The sequence below is a fragment of the Rhipicephalus microplus genome, chromosome 9 (assembly GCF_043290135.1).
Source record: "Rhipicephalus microplus isolate Deutch F79 chromosome 9, USDA_Rmic, whole genome shotgun sequence".
NCBI classification, from domain to species: Eukaryota; Metazoa; Arthropoda; class Arachnida; order Ixodida; family Ixodidae; genus Rhipicephalus; species Rhipicephalus microplus.
The window spans coordinates 52,829,410-52,848,649 of NC_134708.1; the positions used below are offsets into that span (position 1 = coordinate 52,829,410).

Consider the following 19,240-nt stretch of genomic DNA (forward strand, 5'->3'; position numbering starts at 1 on the left):
CTGAGGCGTCCTCCTACGAACTCTGCATTAAAAAAATGTCATTAATTCTCCCACTGTTCGTTATCTTATACCATGCATCTCTTGGTGAGGTGCCGTGCGATATGTTTTTCCTGATCGGTATACCCAGTGTATGAAAGATGCGTATGCAGGACCACAACGCGGGGCTGATCACCTCTTCACGCACACATTTCATTCGAACAGCCATCGACCTATAGTATGTTAACGTTGAACTTAAATTTCGACCGTACTGGTACCCCATCTTGGTGAGCTGCTTAGTCCCGCCACTTTTCTTGTGCAGCGCGTTGACGCAAAACTTTCCCTAAACTGTAGGGCCTAAGCCTTCGCGTTTCTTTCTCAGCAGTGCATGTACGCCTATTGTCGCTCCGGAACTGCAACAGTGCAACTATGTGTGATATTGTGTAGTATTTTATTGGGCATTCTAGTAAATACAATGTTAAAAAAATAAAAGGCGTAGATGTGGGGTAGAACACCCGGTTGCTAAGCAAACGACCTTAGTTCTATCTGTACACAGAATATTTTATTACATATGGTATTTTCATCTTCTTATATTTTTCAGTCACGCAAGAATGATCATTTTTCGCTGACACCCAACTACGCCACCGACGCTGAAATTTCTGTGAAACGAACTATTTAGCACTCTCGCATTAAAAAAAAAAACAAAACACATGGGATTGGGGGGGGGGGGGGACACAAGCTTTGTGTGCTATTTCCCATGGCTTCACCATTGCCTGTCCCTTCTCGTGCATGCCTCCTGTCTATCTACGGTCATAAGCGTGCGCGGGGTTCCCCTTTAGAAGAGGGGGGGGGGGGCGCAAAGGATCATTAATGTGCCTTTGCTCTCTATTATGTCAACGTAAGGGGCTGGCTTTTCACCCCCCCCCCCTTCCACCCTGACACCCCTGGTGCGCACGCTTAAAACTAAGGGGCAACAGCTCGACTCTCAACTCACTGTTTCAATCACCTACCCCCTTTTTTTAACTTTATCACGTGACTCCTTTCTATGACGCTCTCTGAATGCTCGAACCCATTTTCCCTGTAGATATTTAATCAGACACCTTGCTCTCCGCCTTCGTCCTGTGACCTCATTTTAGGGGCGAAGATCCTTAGGGCGTGGGCTGTGCGTCCCCTGTAGCCTGTATGTAGCCACCTCTAGTTTAGTTCTTGCAGTGTTCACTAGATGGCGGTACCGTCCCCTGTATGTAGCCACCTCTAGTTTAGTTCTTGCAGTGTTCACTAGATGGCGGTACCGTCTCCTGTATGTAGCCACCTCTCGTTTAGTTCTTGTAGTGTTTACTAGATGGTGGTACTTGTAGCTGATGATGAAAAGATGCAAGATGTTATAAACTAGAAAGCGGTACTTGTAGTTGATGAAAGACGCGAGATCTTATAAAATAGGAATGATGTCACATATGGCGCGTGTCATTGGTTGAAGGCAATCGTTCGATTTAGTGCGGCGACGTACGCTAGGGAGAGCGTTGTAATAAAATCCGTTCGCTGTTGGCGCGCGCTCGGAGTCGCCGGATGGATAAGGCTGCACAGCGGAGAGAGCGCAAGGCGGCAGCAGCGCGCGCTCGCAGACAGAATCCCGATGTGCGAGCGCGCATACAGGAACCGCTCTCCCTTCATTTCACAGACCATAAAGCCGTCATAATGAAGGGACATCGCAAGCCATCCATCGTCTAAGAACAAATAAAAGTTGATTTGTGTATATACGCACACAGCGTTTCTCACGTCTTTACATGATGATCGACTGGGCGAATTACACGGAAGATTCACAGTTTACCGATGAATCCCTCCGGAGCTTCGCCCATTCATCATCATTCACTCCGTGAATATGCCGTAATTTTTTTTGTACTCAGTGAACTGGGAGCGTGGGGGTAAACACAGACACAAAGCAAAGAGGAGGCACACGACACGAAAGCTCGTGCTGTGCGACTCCTCTGTGCTTCATGTCTATGTTTACCCCCGCGCTCCCAGTTCGATGAACCATCATGAATTACCAACTAGCCCACTGTGAGGATTCGAGAAAAACGACAACGACGAAGGTGCGGGACAAGGCACGTGCGATTACGAGGCAACTGTGCGCCAATCAGCTGATGACTAGCGGTGGCCCCTAGAAGTGGCGTGCCACGATTGGGCCACGTGTGATCATTACGTGGCGGTAAGCTTTGTGGCTGGGGACGAGCCGGACCAGCGGCAGACGGAAGACAGCGGGCCGAAGCGTCGGACGCAGGCGATCCAGGTTCCGGCCAGGGAACGCGGCCGTCCACGCTGCTGCCGTCCAACCACCAGCTGGGGCGGCATTGCCGGCACGAGTACTGCATCTCGAGGCGCGGCCTGGCCTGCTGTTCTCTTTCTTGCCAAGGGCATCGCGGATCTCGGCGAGGCGTCTCCACGGTCAGCCGTTTGGCACAGCGATGAACGTGGCCTGGCTAATGGTCACGGTTGCGCCGAGCGTCGCGTCTCGACGCAAGCTGTTCGCTGGACGGGCTGGCCATTCCCCGGACGAGTTCCTGGCAGCGTTCCTGAGCCGGACGTGGGACCCGTACGTGTCGGCCAGGTCTAGCTCCGGTGTCTGTTCGAGGTCGAGTCCATCGGCCTGTACAAGGTCCAAGGACGGGGCCTGCAGAACGGCTCCTGCCTGGGTGCAGTGGCCGGGAGCAGGTTCGTGGGCGAGACCTACCGGGTGTGGTCCTCGTGAGCCGTGGCCTGATCCTGGACCTCCGGAGTTGCGACCCTGACTGCTGGGTTGGCCGCGATGTCCGACTCAACGGCGCTGCACACGGTAGCGTATCCGTGCGCCGTCAGCCGTTCCACCCGTGCCATCAAATAAATTGTTCATGTTAATCATTTCTCGTCCGCTATCGACAAGCATAGTGACAAACGTCCTTAACCATCACACCCACCTTTCCATCCTATTGCAACTCATTTTTTGTACATATCAACTGCGCAGAATGTGCATGAAAGATTTTACCATGAAAACAAAAAAAGATCAACCTGGGTCCCAAAATTAAACCACGGGCGAAGATCCATCCACTTTCGTGGAACCCTGTTCCGATCCGACTTCGTGGCCCCTAGCTCGCCCAGAGGACTAGACGGTTCGAAATGTTCCCGGAGCGGGTGTGCAGGGCGCCCCCAGCGACAGGCGCCCCGCATTATGGCTCGACGACCGAGTGTCGGGTTTTGCACGAAACCCTCCCAAACATTCGTTGCCTCGAGTACGTTCGGTAGTGGGTTCTGCCGGGCCGAAAGCATCGAAGCAGCGAACGCGGTACTCTCGACTGCTGGGTACCGATGTGGTACCTACTCCACGCCTAAATGGAGCTTATATATGTCATCGCATCTATACTGCATCGTTCGAAAGAGTGGTTCGGCATGCGTAATATGCTTCTCAAAGGGGCAATGGAGAATGATAGGGCTGACTGCGCATTGGAAAGCGAAGTATTATTTGAGCTCCTTACCCGCTACCTTCCGCGAGAAGAGTGGCCGATGATCGGTTACGGTCGTGAGTGATAGTATATTGTAAATACAATTGATTCCAAGTGACAAGGGCTCAAAAGATACTTGTGGTGCATGTTGTTGTGGTTTGCAGCTGTAACACGCTCTTATCGAGCTTGATGTGCGGCTGAAGCGATCCCGAATGTGAAAGTGAATATTTCTTGGTATATGAACTTGAATATGAAAGTGAATATTTCCCCGCACTTTCCGTATTTCGGGAGCTGCTGTTCTTTTGCACAAGGTATCACGCATGTGGTCAGGGTTCAATAGATCCCATTTGTTGCAGTGGCCGGGTGGTTTTACGGACTATGTTGACTGGTTGTGGGCAAGGCAAAGATACCTTGCAGTTATGTCTGGATTCGACAGAAGACACTTGAGCAATGAATACAGCTATCACTACTGCTGTATCCTAATCGGTAGTTTTCAATTGTACATCAAGATACTTCAATCTTCGAGATAAGATGTATTGATTTATTTGATGCCGATCATTCACGCTTGAAACGCTGTTTCTCAAAAGATGTTATCTTATTTTATTTGATGATATTCCGACATAGTCGTGCTTTTTTTCTATACGCATAAAGCAAAAACGAACGTTGATACATATACAGATGCTTCAAATAGTCCAATTTGAAACGTTATATTTCGTTGAAGAAAACTCATTCGCTAACCTGTTCACAGAGCCCTCCGAAGCCACAATTCAAAATTCCTTACGCATTTCTTCATCATTCCTAAACTTATTTAAAGAGGCGTTAGTGGCAATGCGTAGCACGAATGAACTCCGCTTCCCTGAATGTGTCCATAATTGGTCCTTAAAAAAGGCAGCCAATTTAAGAAGCACACATGAACGGACCTTCGCATTCACAAAAATTTGAGTGCTCAACTGTTAATGTAAACACAGCAGATCTGCTCCTGAAAGAGACACAGACTGCCACAATACAGGAATGTTTACGCCACCGAGAAAATGTCCACGAAAACATACAAAGATAGAGAGAAATATAGGAGAGATAGGAAGGTTAACTAGACTGCCAGTCCAGTTTGCTACCCCACACATGGGGAGGGGAATAAGCGAGGGACAGACATTTCACAACATGCACACAGTGTAGGGATTAACAGCTTGTCGCTTAATGCTGTTGCTTACAAATACTGCAGGAGAGCTCGGGTGGCTCTCTTAGCTGATGTTCTCGCTCCAAAGACTTTTCCTTCAGTATAATGTCAATCATGAAGGTTCAGAGCATAGCATGCTCACGAAACATAAATTACCTCAAAACTAAAATTTTAGCTACAAAAATTTGCCCCGCACATACGTGTCCACAAAAAAGGATGTTGGCACATCACTTATGTTCACAAAAAAAAATGTTCGCACACTCAAATGTTCATAAATATAACCGTCATTTCCACGCTCCCAAAGTGGCTCTACTTTCAGTTTCTTTAGACAATAGCAAGAGATTCCATTATATACCTGTTCATTTTTTCCGGAAACTTAACGAAAGTTTCTACAGCTACATGCATCTGAGTAGACGTGAGAACCAAGAAATGCGGTAAAAACGTGAATTCGAATAAAACAGAGGCGCCCCGCCTGGCTTACAATCTGCCGACCATCTGGTGAAATGGGAAACCGTGACGTGCCACCTACGTCTTCATAGGCATGGCTTCAAGTTCCTGTCAACAAGAGCGACACTTACTCGTTGCCAGACAAAAACCATATCACTCTAAGCCGAAATTCGGCAAAGTTGGGCTAACTGCAGTCGTTAAACCAACGGACGAACAGTTCGTCCAACAGGGACTAAATGGGTGACAGTGTGTGTCGTGCGCAAACGCCCAGCCATGAAGGGACCAACGGGGAGGGTAACTGCACCGCGATCACCTTCTGTCGATGCTGCACTGCAATGCTCGGGGCGGTCGGCGATCACAAAAACAAGTTATATCGGCTATACGCCACTGTGAAAGCGAAGCACTATGAAACGAATAGAAGATGTTGTGAGAGGCAAGTATACAACGCACAATCAGTGCACACGGCAAGCGCCCTCGCATTTCCTCCATGCCGGCACGGGCGGGTCGAAACCAAGTGAAAGTATCCGCGAACGTGAGCAATGCGGATAACTCGCTTTAATATGCTGAATTAGTTAGAACTACGAGGAACACTGACAACGCTAATAAACGTATGCTGCTCATCAGCGCTCGTGTACATGCACAGTCACTGGCCACAAATTCAAAGTGATATATAGAAAAAGTAGGCTTCGCACGTCATTGGTATCAAGCTTCGTGCCGGTGTGAGTGCATTGCCGGCCCACGCGAAGGAAACGTCGCACACCATTTCTTTCGCAGAAAATGATATCTCCTCCATTAAAGCTCAGATAAACTTATTTATTTTTCTCCATGCGACAATTATTGTAAAACATCAAGCGTGAAGGCGATCGCGGATACGACTAATTGTGTGGCCGGCGGTGTACAGCGAGCGACTTACCAGCACTTTGAAAGAACCATGCCTGCGAACGGTTTCGTCGCTGTAAGTATACAGATATCCACATCACTCCGCAAGACACCGCGAACATTGGACACCTACCTATGGCTCATTTGGGACTATAAAATAACGACGACGAAAATTCCACGCGAGCCGCACGTTGCGATCGCTGGTGGTCGTTCAGCCGTACTCCTCGTAAGCCTAGCGACGCCGTCGGCAAGCCGACACGGTAACATCGGCGAGGCGCCTGGCTGCTTCGCCGGTTTTCCTTCATGAGCGCCGCTGCTATGTTTGTGTTTGCGGACTCGTGCACCAACACTACGAACGCTGGTGTAGCCGACATGATCGAATGCCGACAGATAATTCGTATTCCCTGACAGGATGGATGTTGAAGTATAGATGTATCCATATTAAAAGATCGGTGCGCTTCGGTGCTTCAAATTAACCCACGTACATTTTCACGTTACGGTGTCAATGTTTATCGTATATTTAAGCAGAGTAGAAGTCGCCCACTGGCACTAAATGGGAGGTCAAAATACAGTGCTATATATATCCGATAGTTCGTTCTTTGTAGTGTACTGCGAACGGTAAGTGTTTGCGGTGTTTTATTATTGAAATAATAGTGCGTATGTGTTTATATAAGTGTGTGTGTTGCATGGCCAATATACTGCGTTCTTCAGTGCTGATTAAAGTAGAATAACCATAAAATCCACCCTACAAGTGCCGGGTCGCCATTTTTCTTCGCCATTTATCCAGACGGTTCAACTGTTAGTCCCCCCTGGAGCATTCTACTTGGACCAACATTTAAACCAAGTGGAGTAAGCGCTAGGGTGTGACCGTTAAACCCCTGCAGATGCTCCCGCAGTTAGTCCAAAATTGGTTCAAAATCTGTGGCAGCCCATTTAGTCCCCTAAAGGGCCAATGGCATACCCCCCTTTAGTCCTTTTTGGCTTAGAGAGTAGCACCGCGATTGCATTCATTCTGGGCAGGCAAACAGATGTAGGTGTATTGTGGCCAAAAATTTATGTGAATGTTTCAAATTCCGATTCAATTGGTTTTGTTTCGTTCATGTTTGAAATGCATGAAAAAGGCGTATAATTTCTTTGATACGCAAACTCGACGAAAAAAACAAAACTGTTCTTAATGTCAAGGATGTTTACGTGCTAAACAATGATGATAATACCACAGACTCGATTCGGGTAATAGGGAAGGGGTTAATTGAGTATCTCAAGAATATACAATGAAGCCAAAGCGCTGGCAATGCAGGGCGTTTCCAAACTTTGTGGTTTCAGCGCTGTCACCTACATAATTAAAAAAACGCTTTCATGAGATTTTCTCCTCAAGTGGATTAACCGCGACTGATACAAACATGTAACCCATTCTTGCATCTCAATGGACCTCAACCTCAGCCAATCCTAGGACACATATATTACCAGGATATTGGAAGGTCCAGTCACTAGCCTTGACATAATCTTTGAGCGGCATACCTCTGCTGACCGGATGGAAGGTAATGGTAGTAGTAGTAGTAGTAGTAGTAGTAGTAGTATTTTTATTTACAGTAAGCCGGATACAGAGCTCACTGCAGGGGCAAAGGGCTAAAGGCGAACAGCCTGACAAAGGCCCTTGTCCCTCCACAGTCCGTGACAGTGCAAAGCTTAGACATCAGCACTGACAAACAATATATATATTCAATACATTGGTTTCAAGCAACCTGAAATTGTAAACACAAAATTCAAACATAAATAGGATAAGAAGTTTACATAACAAGGTGTAAGTAAGACCCTTTGTAAATCTTTCAGATTTACAAAGGGTCTTACTTACACCTCGCGGTCGGCTAATCAAAGTAAGCCCCGCCGCGGTGGTCTAGTGGATAAGGTACTCGGCTGCTGACCCGCAGGGCGCGGGTTCGAATCCCAGCTGCGGCGGCTGCATTTCCGATGGAGGCGGAAATGTTGTAGGCCCGTGTGCTCAGATTTGGGTGCACGTTAAAGAACCCCAGGTGGTCTAAATTTCCGGAGCCCTCCACTACGGCGTCTCTCATAATCATATAGTGGTTTTGGGACGTTAAACCCCACATATCAATCAATCAATCTAATCAAAGTAAGCCTACCCTTCTGTTAAGAGTGACTTGGCTTGCTTGATAGTGTGCCAATGTCTCACTTCTATATCTCCCTCTCCACTCCACGGTGACCTTCGGTGCTCTCATCTGAACAAAAGTACTTTCATTCCAGAGAACAGCACATTGATTATCTACAGTAACTTTTACAAAAGTGCAAAATTACAAGCACTGCATTACCGAGATCGAATTAGACTTCGTCAAGCTTTTGTTACGTTAACTTGATAACCCGGTCACACGACACTGTGGCCAGGTTATCAAGTTCCCGTAACGTTGCAATGTGCCTTATCGATACGTCTAGCGCGTTGCAATGGTGATTATATATCATCATTGCGACAGTGTAGACGTATCGACAAGGCACAAACAACTCGCAGAGCGGCGCTTGGAGACAGAGATAAGAGTACGCGGACCAGCTGATACGGAAAGAGCAAAAAGGGCATACACATCACGTATAGCATTCCACGCACGTGGATGCAATTATGACGTGACAACCCCGTAACATCAGTGCAGCAGAACAATATGCCTATAATTGTAATAAAGCAATTAACTTCGGCACACTTTTATACCAATTATGAAGACTGTATTCACGTGTACACCGACGGATCATGTCTGAATCAAAGCTCTACGTCGGCATTCTTTGTACCTGCATAACAAGCGAGAAAAGTTTTTAAACTCGGCCATTTCACAACATCCACAACGGCAGAACTCTATACAATACGCTGTGCTTCACGCTCCATATGTTTACAGCCAGGTCCACTTCGAAGGGTAATTATCAGTGGCTCACAATCCTCATTAGTTTCTTTAAAAGGCATCAGCTTGGGCAACAAAGCTAGTGAGCTCGCATATGAAAAACAAAAGACGTACACTATAGCAAGAGATTTAAACCACACCATAATGTTCCAGTGGGTGCCAAGCCGCTGTTAAATCACAGGAAACGACATAGCTGATCACATTGCACATGCAGCACACCAAGAAAATAACATATCACTGCTACCTCTATCGATGAGCCATGCACGATGTCTAATAAATAAGCTGAGCTGTCAACTGTCTATGGAATCCTGGTTCGAAAATGATACGCAAAACTCTCACTTGTATAACATTGATCTTGGTGTAAAATTTAATATTCCGTTAAAGACTAGCCTATCGGTAGAAACAGTCATCCATAGGCTTCGACTTGGTATAGCCAACACGAAGGTCTTCTTGTATAGAATAAGGAAAGCTGGCAGTCCTACTTGCTTATATGGACCAGTCGAAGCATTATGGGCCAGTCGAAGTAGACAATGTGGCCATTGGTAGAGTGTTTAGAAATTAAGAAAACAATAAATAAAATTATTTATTAAAATTTCAAATGGACTATAAAAAATTAGCGGATCACTAAGTTCCACCTTTAAGAGTTGGACGCGATGACATTATTCTGTCTCTACTGCATACTTCAACCACATAGTGGATTTTGTTTTAATGTATGATGTTACTCGGGAAATTTTAATTGTGCACTGCTACAATGTAATTGATATAGTTGAAATTAACTTGCGCCTGCGATTCTTTCGCACGAGGCTCCATTCTGGGTAATGGATATAGCAAGCTTTACACCACAATCAATTATGCGCGCGAAATATTTTCGTACTTTTAATGCACCCACTACGTGGTCTCAAAGCAGTACGCACTGTAACCTGTGTGCCTTTTGCAATGGCTGGCCGGCTTTAAACCTGGAAGTCGTTGTGATGATCACGTGGTCAGACGCCCGATGGCAAGGCACGCTGGCAACACGCAATGTTACTCCGATAAGATCCATGTTGCATTACGAAGACTGTATACAGGGCGCGCGTGTTTGCAGAGGAAGTTACTTTGACTGCATTTCCAAGCAGATGAAGTTATTTTCCCTCCATTTCCAAGCAAATGAATGGCTGTGTGGTAGAACACCTGCTAGCCACGCAAATGGCCTGCGTTAGACCCTCCCTCAGTTCCGCAAACTTTTATTATTTACTTCATTTGCATCTGTCTCAAGTATTCGGTCACTCATAAGATGAGTATTTTTTTGCTCACAACCAACGGCACCCACGCCAATGCCGACGCCACAACTCATGCGAAACATCCTCTTTAACGCTGTCACGTTAAAGGAGCCACCACCAGCCTGTTGCAAATTATTTGATCTTCCTTCGCTCTTAAGCTTCTCGTCTTAGTTAAGTAAATATTGCTTCGTAGATCTGATTGCAGTAAACTTCTTGCATTCCTCTGCCGTCAGCTTTTTTATGAGCACTGTATGAGCGCTTTTTTATAGACGGTGTATTGTTTGTCCATTACACTTCTCACTATCTTAAGTTAGACATCGAGCATGATTAGGTAAAGCAGCCAGACAGAGTATGATATCAGATGCATGAGAAAATGAACGAAAATCGTCTAATCATATTCTCGGCGTTTCTTTCGAGAATACCGACGCTAAGATACGCTTCGCCATTATGTTGTCATGGGCGACTAGAAGGAGTCGTGAAAATAATTTTGAATGCATATTTGGAAAAAATGTAGGTTCTGATTTGAATTTTTCAACCCTCCACGATAATAATAAGACGAGCTTTATATTTAACTGCAACAAAAGCCATACTGCTATGACTCTGGGTTGCTTTGTTTACTATAGCATAACTTTATTTTCTAACCTAATGTATGACATTGAGATCTGCTGCTAATAGTAATCATGATGAAAAAGGAGGTTAATGCAGTGAACATAACGAGTCGGTTACCTCTGCCGCTTACATGGAGACGCTGCGAAAGGCAGTGCCTCTGATTTTGCGGAAATAGTAACTGCGTTTCACCAATGAAAAAAGTGTGTACAAGTAGTGTGTGTGTGTGTGTGTGTGTGTGTGTGTGTGTGTGTGTGTGTGTGTGTGTGTGTGTGTGTGTGTGTGTGTGTGTGTGTGTGTGTGTGCGTGTGTGCGTGCGTGTGTGTGTGCGTGTGTGTGTGCGTGTGTCTGTGTGTGTCTGTGTGTGCGTGTGTGTGTGCGTGTGTGTGTGCGTGTGTGTGTGCGTGTGTGTGTGTGTGTGCGTGTGTGTGCGTGCGCGTGTGCGTGTGTGTGCGCGCGTGTGCGTGTGTGTGCGCGCGTGTGCGTGTCTGTGTGTGTTGTCAAGCTTAAAAAATCACTGAATACCAAGACTTCGAAAGTGATTATGTCTCCAAGCTGTCTTTTCATCTCGCACATTCAAATTACGACAATAAATAAGCACAGCCAGCCGCTGTGCAAACTAAAATAAACGATGTTGGTCCAAAGAGAACACCCCAGTGAAAGATTCAGCGAAGGTGACGAGGACATCCGACGTTCGTGTTTGACGCACGTAGGCACGGCGATTACTCCGTAGCTAGCGATTTTCACAACATTGTTCCGTGTCTGTTTTTTTCTTTTCTTTCATTTTTCTCGTACTTCGTCATCCGTTCCATCGAGGACCGCGCCCCTCTGCGAGAAGCAGCACCTGTGCTATCATCGGTGTCGGCCACTCACCGCAACGACGATAAGGAAATAGTAGTGTGTGACGAGGTGAAAAACACCCTTGCATAACACATTGCCAGTTCGCCGCGCCACTTACCCTTCGACGTGTTTCAGATCAAGATACCGAAAGAGTGTCGATAGTGGCGCCGAGATATCGTCGCCATTGTTCGGCGCTTCGATTTCGACACCGGCAGCAATTCATTCTTTTCCCGGCCAGCGCAGCTCCCTCCAGGCAGCACATTTTGTCATCCGGCACCATCGTCGAAGCGTGCTTCCTTCCCGGTGTAGCTCAGCTGAGCGGCCGCGCGAACGTGAATTCCGTCGTGCGTGCCCCCTTTCACTTGCCTCGGGGGAGGACTTCGGCGGTTAGACGACCCTACGGCAACGCCACGCGCGCATTTTCTCGCCGTACACCGACCTCGTACACGCGCGCCCGGCCTTCGTCTGGCGCTGCGCTGTGACCGCTTGCTCCATGCGAGGAAACCTGTTGCTTCTAGCTACAAGGTTCAGAGAAGAAAGAAACAGGACACGCGTTGAAACAGTAGGCCGTTTTGCGTCACCTTTATACTCTTTCAAGACGGGTTTTTTTTCGCTTCGGTCTTCCAGACGGCACGCAGTGATCGCAGCTTTGCTGTAGCAGCGGCGCGCGCGTCTCGTCTCCCTCGGCAAAGAGCTAGCGCTGCTGCGGGCCATCGAAGATGGCCCGTCCTTGGCAGCGCAGCCTGGACATCATGCCACCAAGTCGAAAAGGTAGCATGCCGGAAGAACCTCCTGGGGCCGAACTGTACCCGACGAAGCTGTCCATGGGTGAAGTGAATCCTGCCTTCCACGACGATACATGTGCGGATGCCACTGAAATGCAGTCCCCGGTTTCCCTCGACTCCACCTCCACTCACTGCGGCCGTGCGGACTGTTCGAGCCAGCGGTCGGCGTCGCCCTTCTCCGAGAAGACACCCTGGAAGAAGCGGCTGCCCTTCTTCGCCAAGGTGGCCGTAGCCGTGCTGTTCCACGCTTACCTGGCGGCGGGAATCTCGCTCACATGGAGCAGCACGCCCGACTACTGTCAGGACGTGAAATTCCTCACCGTCGTCACCGCGATCGGCTACGTTTACGTTCTGTGGTGCGTCGTATGTGCGCTGTTGGGGAAAACCGGTGCGGTGTGTGACGCGTACCAAAGCCTGCGCGATCGGATCACAGTGACGTGGGTCAAGAGCCGCCTGTTGCGGCCATGCACGTGGTTGTTAGTGTGGTTGTGTCTCCTCTCGTTTCTGGTGTACGATTCCATCAAGGACATCCAGCGACTCATCTCTCTCGCCGGTATCGTCGTCCTTCTCCTCATCGGATTCATTTTCTCCAATGCCCGCTTCAGGGTCAACTGGTACCAGGTGATGTGGGGGTTGCTGCTTCAGTTCCTACTCGGACTCGTCGTGTTGCGCTGGAGCCACGGTAGGGACGCACTGCAGTGTCTCGCCAACAAGGTCAAGAACTTCCTAGACTACACCAACAGTGGGTCTCACTTCGTATTCGGCCACCTCGCTTCTGGATGGAACTTGACAGAAGCGCTCGGCGACCTGGTACCTAAAGAAGACATGATTCAGAACGTCACCAACGTCACTAACATCACCACTATGCCTATTGTCGACACCATCAAGTCACTGCCCGCCGTTTTCATGTTCCAGGCACTCCCGGTCATATTTTTCTTCAGCTTCTTTGTGAACATCCTGTACTTCTATGGCATCATGCAACGTCTCGTACTTATCGTGGGCAGCTTCCTGCAATTCACCATTGGGACCACGGTGTGCGAGTCGATGACGGCTGCCGCCAACATCTTCCTGGGGATGACCGAGGCGCCGCTGGTTGTTCGGCCATTCCTCTCCAAGATGACAAACTCGGAGCTGCACACGGTCATGACCGGCGGCTTCGCAACCATTGCCGGTAGTGTCATGGCCGCGTACATACACTTCGGCGTGAGCCCCGCCCACCTGATGACGGCGTCCATCATGAGCGCGCCGGCCGCGCTAGCCTATTCTAAGCTGCTCTACCCGGAGACGGAAGAAAGCCAGACTCAGCGTGATAACATTGAGATGCCCAGGAGCGAAGAAAGCAACGTCCTGGAAGCGGCTTCCAACGGAACCAACGTGGCTTTGGCCATGATCGGCAGCATCGTGGCCAACCTGGTAGGTTTCCTGGCCTTCATCGCGTTCCTGAACAGCACGCTCCAGTGGTTCGGCTCCATCGTCACTCTAGACTTCCTCACCTTCGAGTGGCTCTTGGCCAAGATCTTCACTCCGTTGGCTTTCATAATGGGCGTTCCCTGGAAGGACTGCGGCACCGTTGGAGAGTTGATTGGCATCAAGACGTTCGCCAACGAGTTCATCGCCTACTCGAGGCTCGCCGGCGTCATCCACCAGCTCGACGAGAGGTCGACGGTGATAGCAACGTACGCACTGTGCGGCTTCTCGAACCTCGGTTCTATTGGGATCTGCATCGGCGGATTAGGGGCCATCGCGCCCGACCGCAAGAGTGACTTGGCCAGACTGTCTTTCAGAGCTCTGGCAGCCGGATCGGCCGCTTGCTTCCTCACGGCATGTGTGGCCGGAAGCCTCATAGCCTAAGACCACTTTGCTGCTCATTCATTTGAACGTGCTCGTTTTAGGCATCACAGTGCCCGGACTCAGTGCTCCATTTTTTTAAGTTTTACGTAGGAAGCTCGTGTCTGAATCGAGCGAAATGAATAGCGAGTTTCTGCCAGTGATCACTGCCTCGGTATTGGTGACATTTTGTCTAAAAGGAAGAAAACAGAAGATGAACTTCGCAAACCGTTGAAGGCAAAGTCATTAAGCTAGGGCATTATACAGAGAGTTAATCAATATTAAGAAAAAATTAGAAGTACCTTGTGAAGTTTGCGAACGTGTGATCGAGGGGGATAAACATTACAGGCCCTAAGTATGTTGGGCGGTAAAACTTTGGTGAAGCAACTAGGACATACTCATCTGCTAGAAAGTATGTGTGCGTCAAGCGCTGGTATTTATAGTGTGATCTTCATTAAACGTATCTTAGCATCATTGAAAGAGGCCCATGGTACGGCATCATGCTCTACCATTGTAGAGTACCAAGTACTCAAAATCATCGACCACTTTTTCTAACATGGTTGCACGTCATATAGGTAACCTCACGACTTAAGATGTTTAGTTCTACAGTTGTTTAAAGATTGAATAATGTACCATGTAAAAAAACATCATGCATTTGATGCGGTGAACCAACGTTACCCATGTCGCGCTTTACGCTGTTTCTCTGCCAGTGTCGCTGTGCAGTCCAGGGAACCCCTCCGACAACAAGCGCCATGTCTGAAGTCGTACACAACACAGACGTACTTATATCTTGCCACCCGTTGCAACATCTTTGTAAGAAGCTGCAAAACTCACCTTCGTTTTATCTTGATATCCATTGATTGCTGTACATGAACTTGGCGAGTTTTTAAATAATGATACGTCGGCATATCACTGCACATGTGCCGCACGATATGTATTTATTAATATATTTTCGCTTAGAAATAAGCACCTTTTTAATGCATATAGGTTTGGTAATTTCTATTTTCAATTCGTTATGCGTTCTTACTTTAATTTCTAGTCCTTCAAGAGAGAACAAGACGTTGCGGTGACCTCTCACACATGCAACATAATACAGACTTACTTACGCAGTACAAATTGTATCACTATATCATTCATATTAGCACTGAATGGCTACGTTATTATTCAGATTCATCAAAAAAAAATTTTGAATTGTGTTATCTTTTAATCGAAGAAGGTGGGAGCTATGGCTCTGGCCGGGGGAAGTATGCCTTTTTTTTTTACGTTGATCTCCTACCCGTGTTCTTGCCACAGGCCATGTCGACGTACAAATATGAATGTTACTTGCATGTGTGCCCTTTGTACATTGACGCGAGTGTGATGGATCCAATCACGTGACGATGGTGACGTACATGTGTACCGGACTCTCCTAGCGGTACTACTGACCATATCGACTTTGCTTGTGACGTTTCATGAAGCACTTGTAGTTATATAACGACGATAGTATTTCTTGGGGACCATCGACGCAAAAATTTTTGTCTCTCTGCCTGTACATGTTGTCTGTACGCCCTTAACGGTACCCCAAACGGTACCAAGCTACATACCAAACCGCTGACCCCATCCGCAGCGCCCACCAATATTGCTCAAGGTTTAGCTTTCATACTTGTGTGATTGTCAATTAAAAAGCAATTATTGCACATATTTGAGGCATCATGACAACACGTCAATATTCTGTATGTGTGTGTTTTTACAAGAAAATACATACATGAGTAATTTTAGGGACCGTAGCGCTTATCACGCGGCGCTCACGATGCAACGCTTGCACGAAAAGGCAAGTGTTCCCAACGCTTTGCTAAGACGACATGGTGGTGACACCTACCCGTCGCCTTGCGTTCTACGTCTTATAGCTTCCGAGACGGGCGCGCACGCCACGTGCTTCGTCTTCCAAGATAACTGCCAGATAGCGCTCATGTCTCACGTGTGACGTGACTTGATGCGCTCGTTCGCCTCCGCTGCACGCTCGAGGCACTTTAACGCAGCGCCTCCGGAATACCATTCACCGATTTTCTTGCGCAGAACATCAAATAAATGCTTTGTTCACTCTCTCCACACGCAATACTATCGCCTTTCGACGACGTTTGCAGTGTAACATGCAGATACAGGGCCAATATTTTTTTCGTATTTCTTTTTATTCCCCTCTGGCATACTTTTATTCCTTATGGCATATTTGATATTTAGTATTTCGGGACAACCGGCTGCTATCATTCCTAACGCTATAAAATGCATTAATGCAGATTTCATATCGCGGTTAATGTGGAAACGTTATTACGGCTAGCAATGAAACAATTTTACCTTTATTCAAAGATGACTTTCGACACACATAATCTTCACATCTGCGATGCTCAATGATTCAACTATGTTTAGTTCATAATATTACAGTATCTCAGGTTAACACCCCAATACCACAATGTGATTATCAGAGACGCCGTAGTGGAGGGCTCCAAAACTTTTTGACTATCTGGTGTTCTTTAACGTGAACTGACATCACACAGTGAACGGACCTCAGCTATTTAGCCTGAACCACCGCGGCCACGACCTTTGGGTCAGTAGCAGAGCACCTGAACCACTCGACCACCGAGGCGGACTCTGTTCACTTCAGTCCCTTTCCCCTTCAATTCCTTTGTGCTGACTCTTTCGCCTTACAAAAGCTCACGACTCATTTGACACCTGATAAGAGTGACGCTGGAAAGAGGATTCACCCGTAGCAACCGCCTATAAAACCACCTGGAGAAACATCATCACTGCCTTGAATACTTGTTGCCGAATTTTTTCACTATTCTGCACTTTGTTTAGGTGTTGTTTCAAATACCCCTCCTACGGCACGTACCTATTCTTGAGCATTGGCAAAGATTAGTAACATGCTCTCACATGATCTGGCCTGAATGCTTTTAGTCAAAGTGTTTTAGACAAACTGTTAGCTCGGCCCCATGCTATCAGGTACGTACCCTGTTGCATAATTTGGCGTGAAAGCGATTAATCACCGACATCTCGAAAGTTTGTAAGGTCAAAAATAGTAATCACAATGATGAGTATATCAATATTTGGAACGTACACGAAGCTGAAAACGAGCAATAACGTCAGCGCCCGGAGATTGAGGTGAGCACGCCAAGCGTCCAACCTGGTGTCGCGTCCCGAATCGACCTTCTGGTCCCATCGTTGCCACAACGGTGTCCACCGTACAATCGCAGAGGAATGAATATGCAGATCTCAGGCGTGTGCACATTTCAGATAGTTTACGGACATCTTCATCTATGCTGGCGTATGTATACGCTTAACTATCTACACTGACGTGTGTGCCTCCTACGACCGCATGAAATGTCGTCCAGTGCACACGCACAGTGTTTTGAGGGTGTTGTTGGGGTCACCTTCAAGAAGCCAAACTGAATGACAAATGGTGACTGTTCACACGCAATGTTGGTGCGTCGTGCTTGCATGGTGTTTATCTGTGACCTTGTTGCGTTATCGAAATTCTATTAGTCTTGAATTCGTTTTACATCGCAGTGTTTCCACAAACACAGGGTAGTGAACGGATACTTTCCTCTTATTAATCTCCCTGCCATTTTTTTGTGTACTTCTCTATCCCTCTCATACATAATTTATCTTCATGGAGCTTCTGTTTCATGGTCTTGCCGCTACTGATAAAAGCATTTTCCGCTTTGTGCTCCGAAAAACTTCAGACTGTGTCTTTGTAGGGTTAATTGTTGTATTTGCTATTGATTTTCTTGTTTGTTTGTTTGTTTGTTTGTTTGTCGTTTTATATCGATTTCGTGAAGTGTATGTTGTGCTGTTGTTAGCACTTGTTGCAGTTCTAAATATTGAAAAGCAAGGAGACTTAGCCAGCTGACAACGGTGACACCTGCTCATTTTCGCGCGCGCACGAAGTTTTTAGAAAAAAAAAACGTGAGTAATTTACAGTACAACATATACCACGGCCACTCGCTAAAAAAAAAAAAGATGTGTCCTATGTCGTCGCGCTGAATCACTGGGGCGCGAGCGTGAATACTGTCTTGACAGTTCCGTCCGCGCTGGAGCAGGTAGACGTACAGCCACGCACTTTTAATACAAAATAAAGAAACAAACAAGGCTGTGACGAACGCAAAACATTGTATCCCGTTATATATGGTCATGTCGAGGTGCCGCTGAGTTTCAAGATGTCATTGAAATATAATAATAATAATAATAATAATAATAATAATAATAATAATAATAATAATAATAATAATAATAATAATAATATCCTGGAGTTTTTCATGCCCAAATCACGATGTCATTATGAGAAACGCCGTAGTAGAGGGCTCCGGAAATTGCGACCATCTGGTCTTCTTTACCGTGCACATACATCGTGACAGCACACGAAAGACAATAAAGGATGTCAACATCGGGTAACACCAATTACCGCTTGACACTGAACAGCGTCAAGATTCCTTGTGATAAAAAAAAAATGGCAGCATATTCACGGGGTGAATGATGGAGAGTGGGGCGAAGCATCCGTCCGTCCATTCCTTCTTGCTTCCGTCCGTCCATGCGTATGTCTGTGTAACCGTCCGTGCGTCCATCCGCCCGTCTGTGCGTGCGTCTCTTCATGCGTCCACACGTCCATCCGTGCGCCCATCCCTGTGTTTGTCCATGCATCCACCCCTGCGTCCATCCATGCGTCCATCCATCCGTGCAGCCATCCATGCGTCCGTCCATGCATCTGTCTTGGTGTCCATTCGTTCATCTAGTCAACACCCCAAGCACCACCATATCGCATCTTTCCATCAAAGAAGCACCGCCATCTATCGGACATTCCAAGGACTAAACGAAAGGTGGCACACGCACACTTTCTTACGGTTTGCACTTCGTGTCTACTTCCCACCTTTAACCACCTCGGGTTCATGGTATATACTAGTTCACTGTATTCATGGCACTGCGGCCCAACGCTCGCTAAACCTATTTAAAACCAAGGAGGTTACGCCCGGCGGAAACGTAAGACTGGTAACACACTACGGCTACGACTACTACGTGGAACGAACGGGTGCCGCCTTAACGAGCGTCA

The 19,240-nt window shown here is 47.2% G+C and overlaps 1 protein-coding gene and 1 long non-coding RNA gene across 2 annotated transcripts in view; one reads left to right on the forward strand and one right to left on the reverse strand.

Annotated features, from left to right (window-relative positions):
• Positions 1-19,240, reverse strand: part of LOC142771794 (uncharacterized) — a 359,560-nt gene that overhangs the window by 157,407 nt on the left and 182,913 nt on the right. The gene's annotated exons all lie outside the window — the stretch shown is intronic.
• LOC119163831 (putative transporter YutK) lies at positions 11,757-15,843 on the forward strand. The gene has a single exon (XM_037415895.2). It carries the CDS (start codon positions 12,271-12,273, stop codon positions 14,185-14,187), a length of 1,917 nt encoding a protein of 638 aa, XP_037271792.2. The 5' UTR covers positions 11,757-12,270; the 3' UTR covers positions 14,188-15,843.

Bases quoted from the DNA above. Each gene is read 5' to 3' on its own strand.
- LOC119163831 (XM_037415895.2), top strand. From the start codon at position 12,271: ATGGCCCGTCCTTGGCAGCGCAGCCTGGACATCATGCCACCAAGTCGA.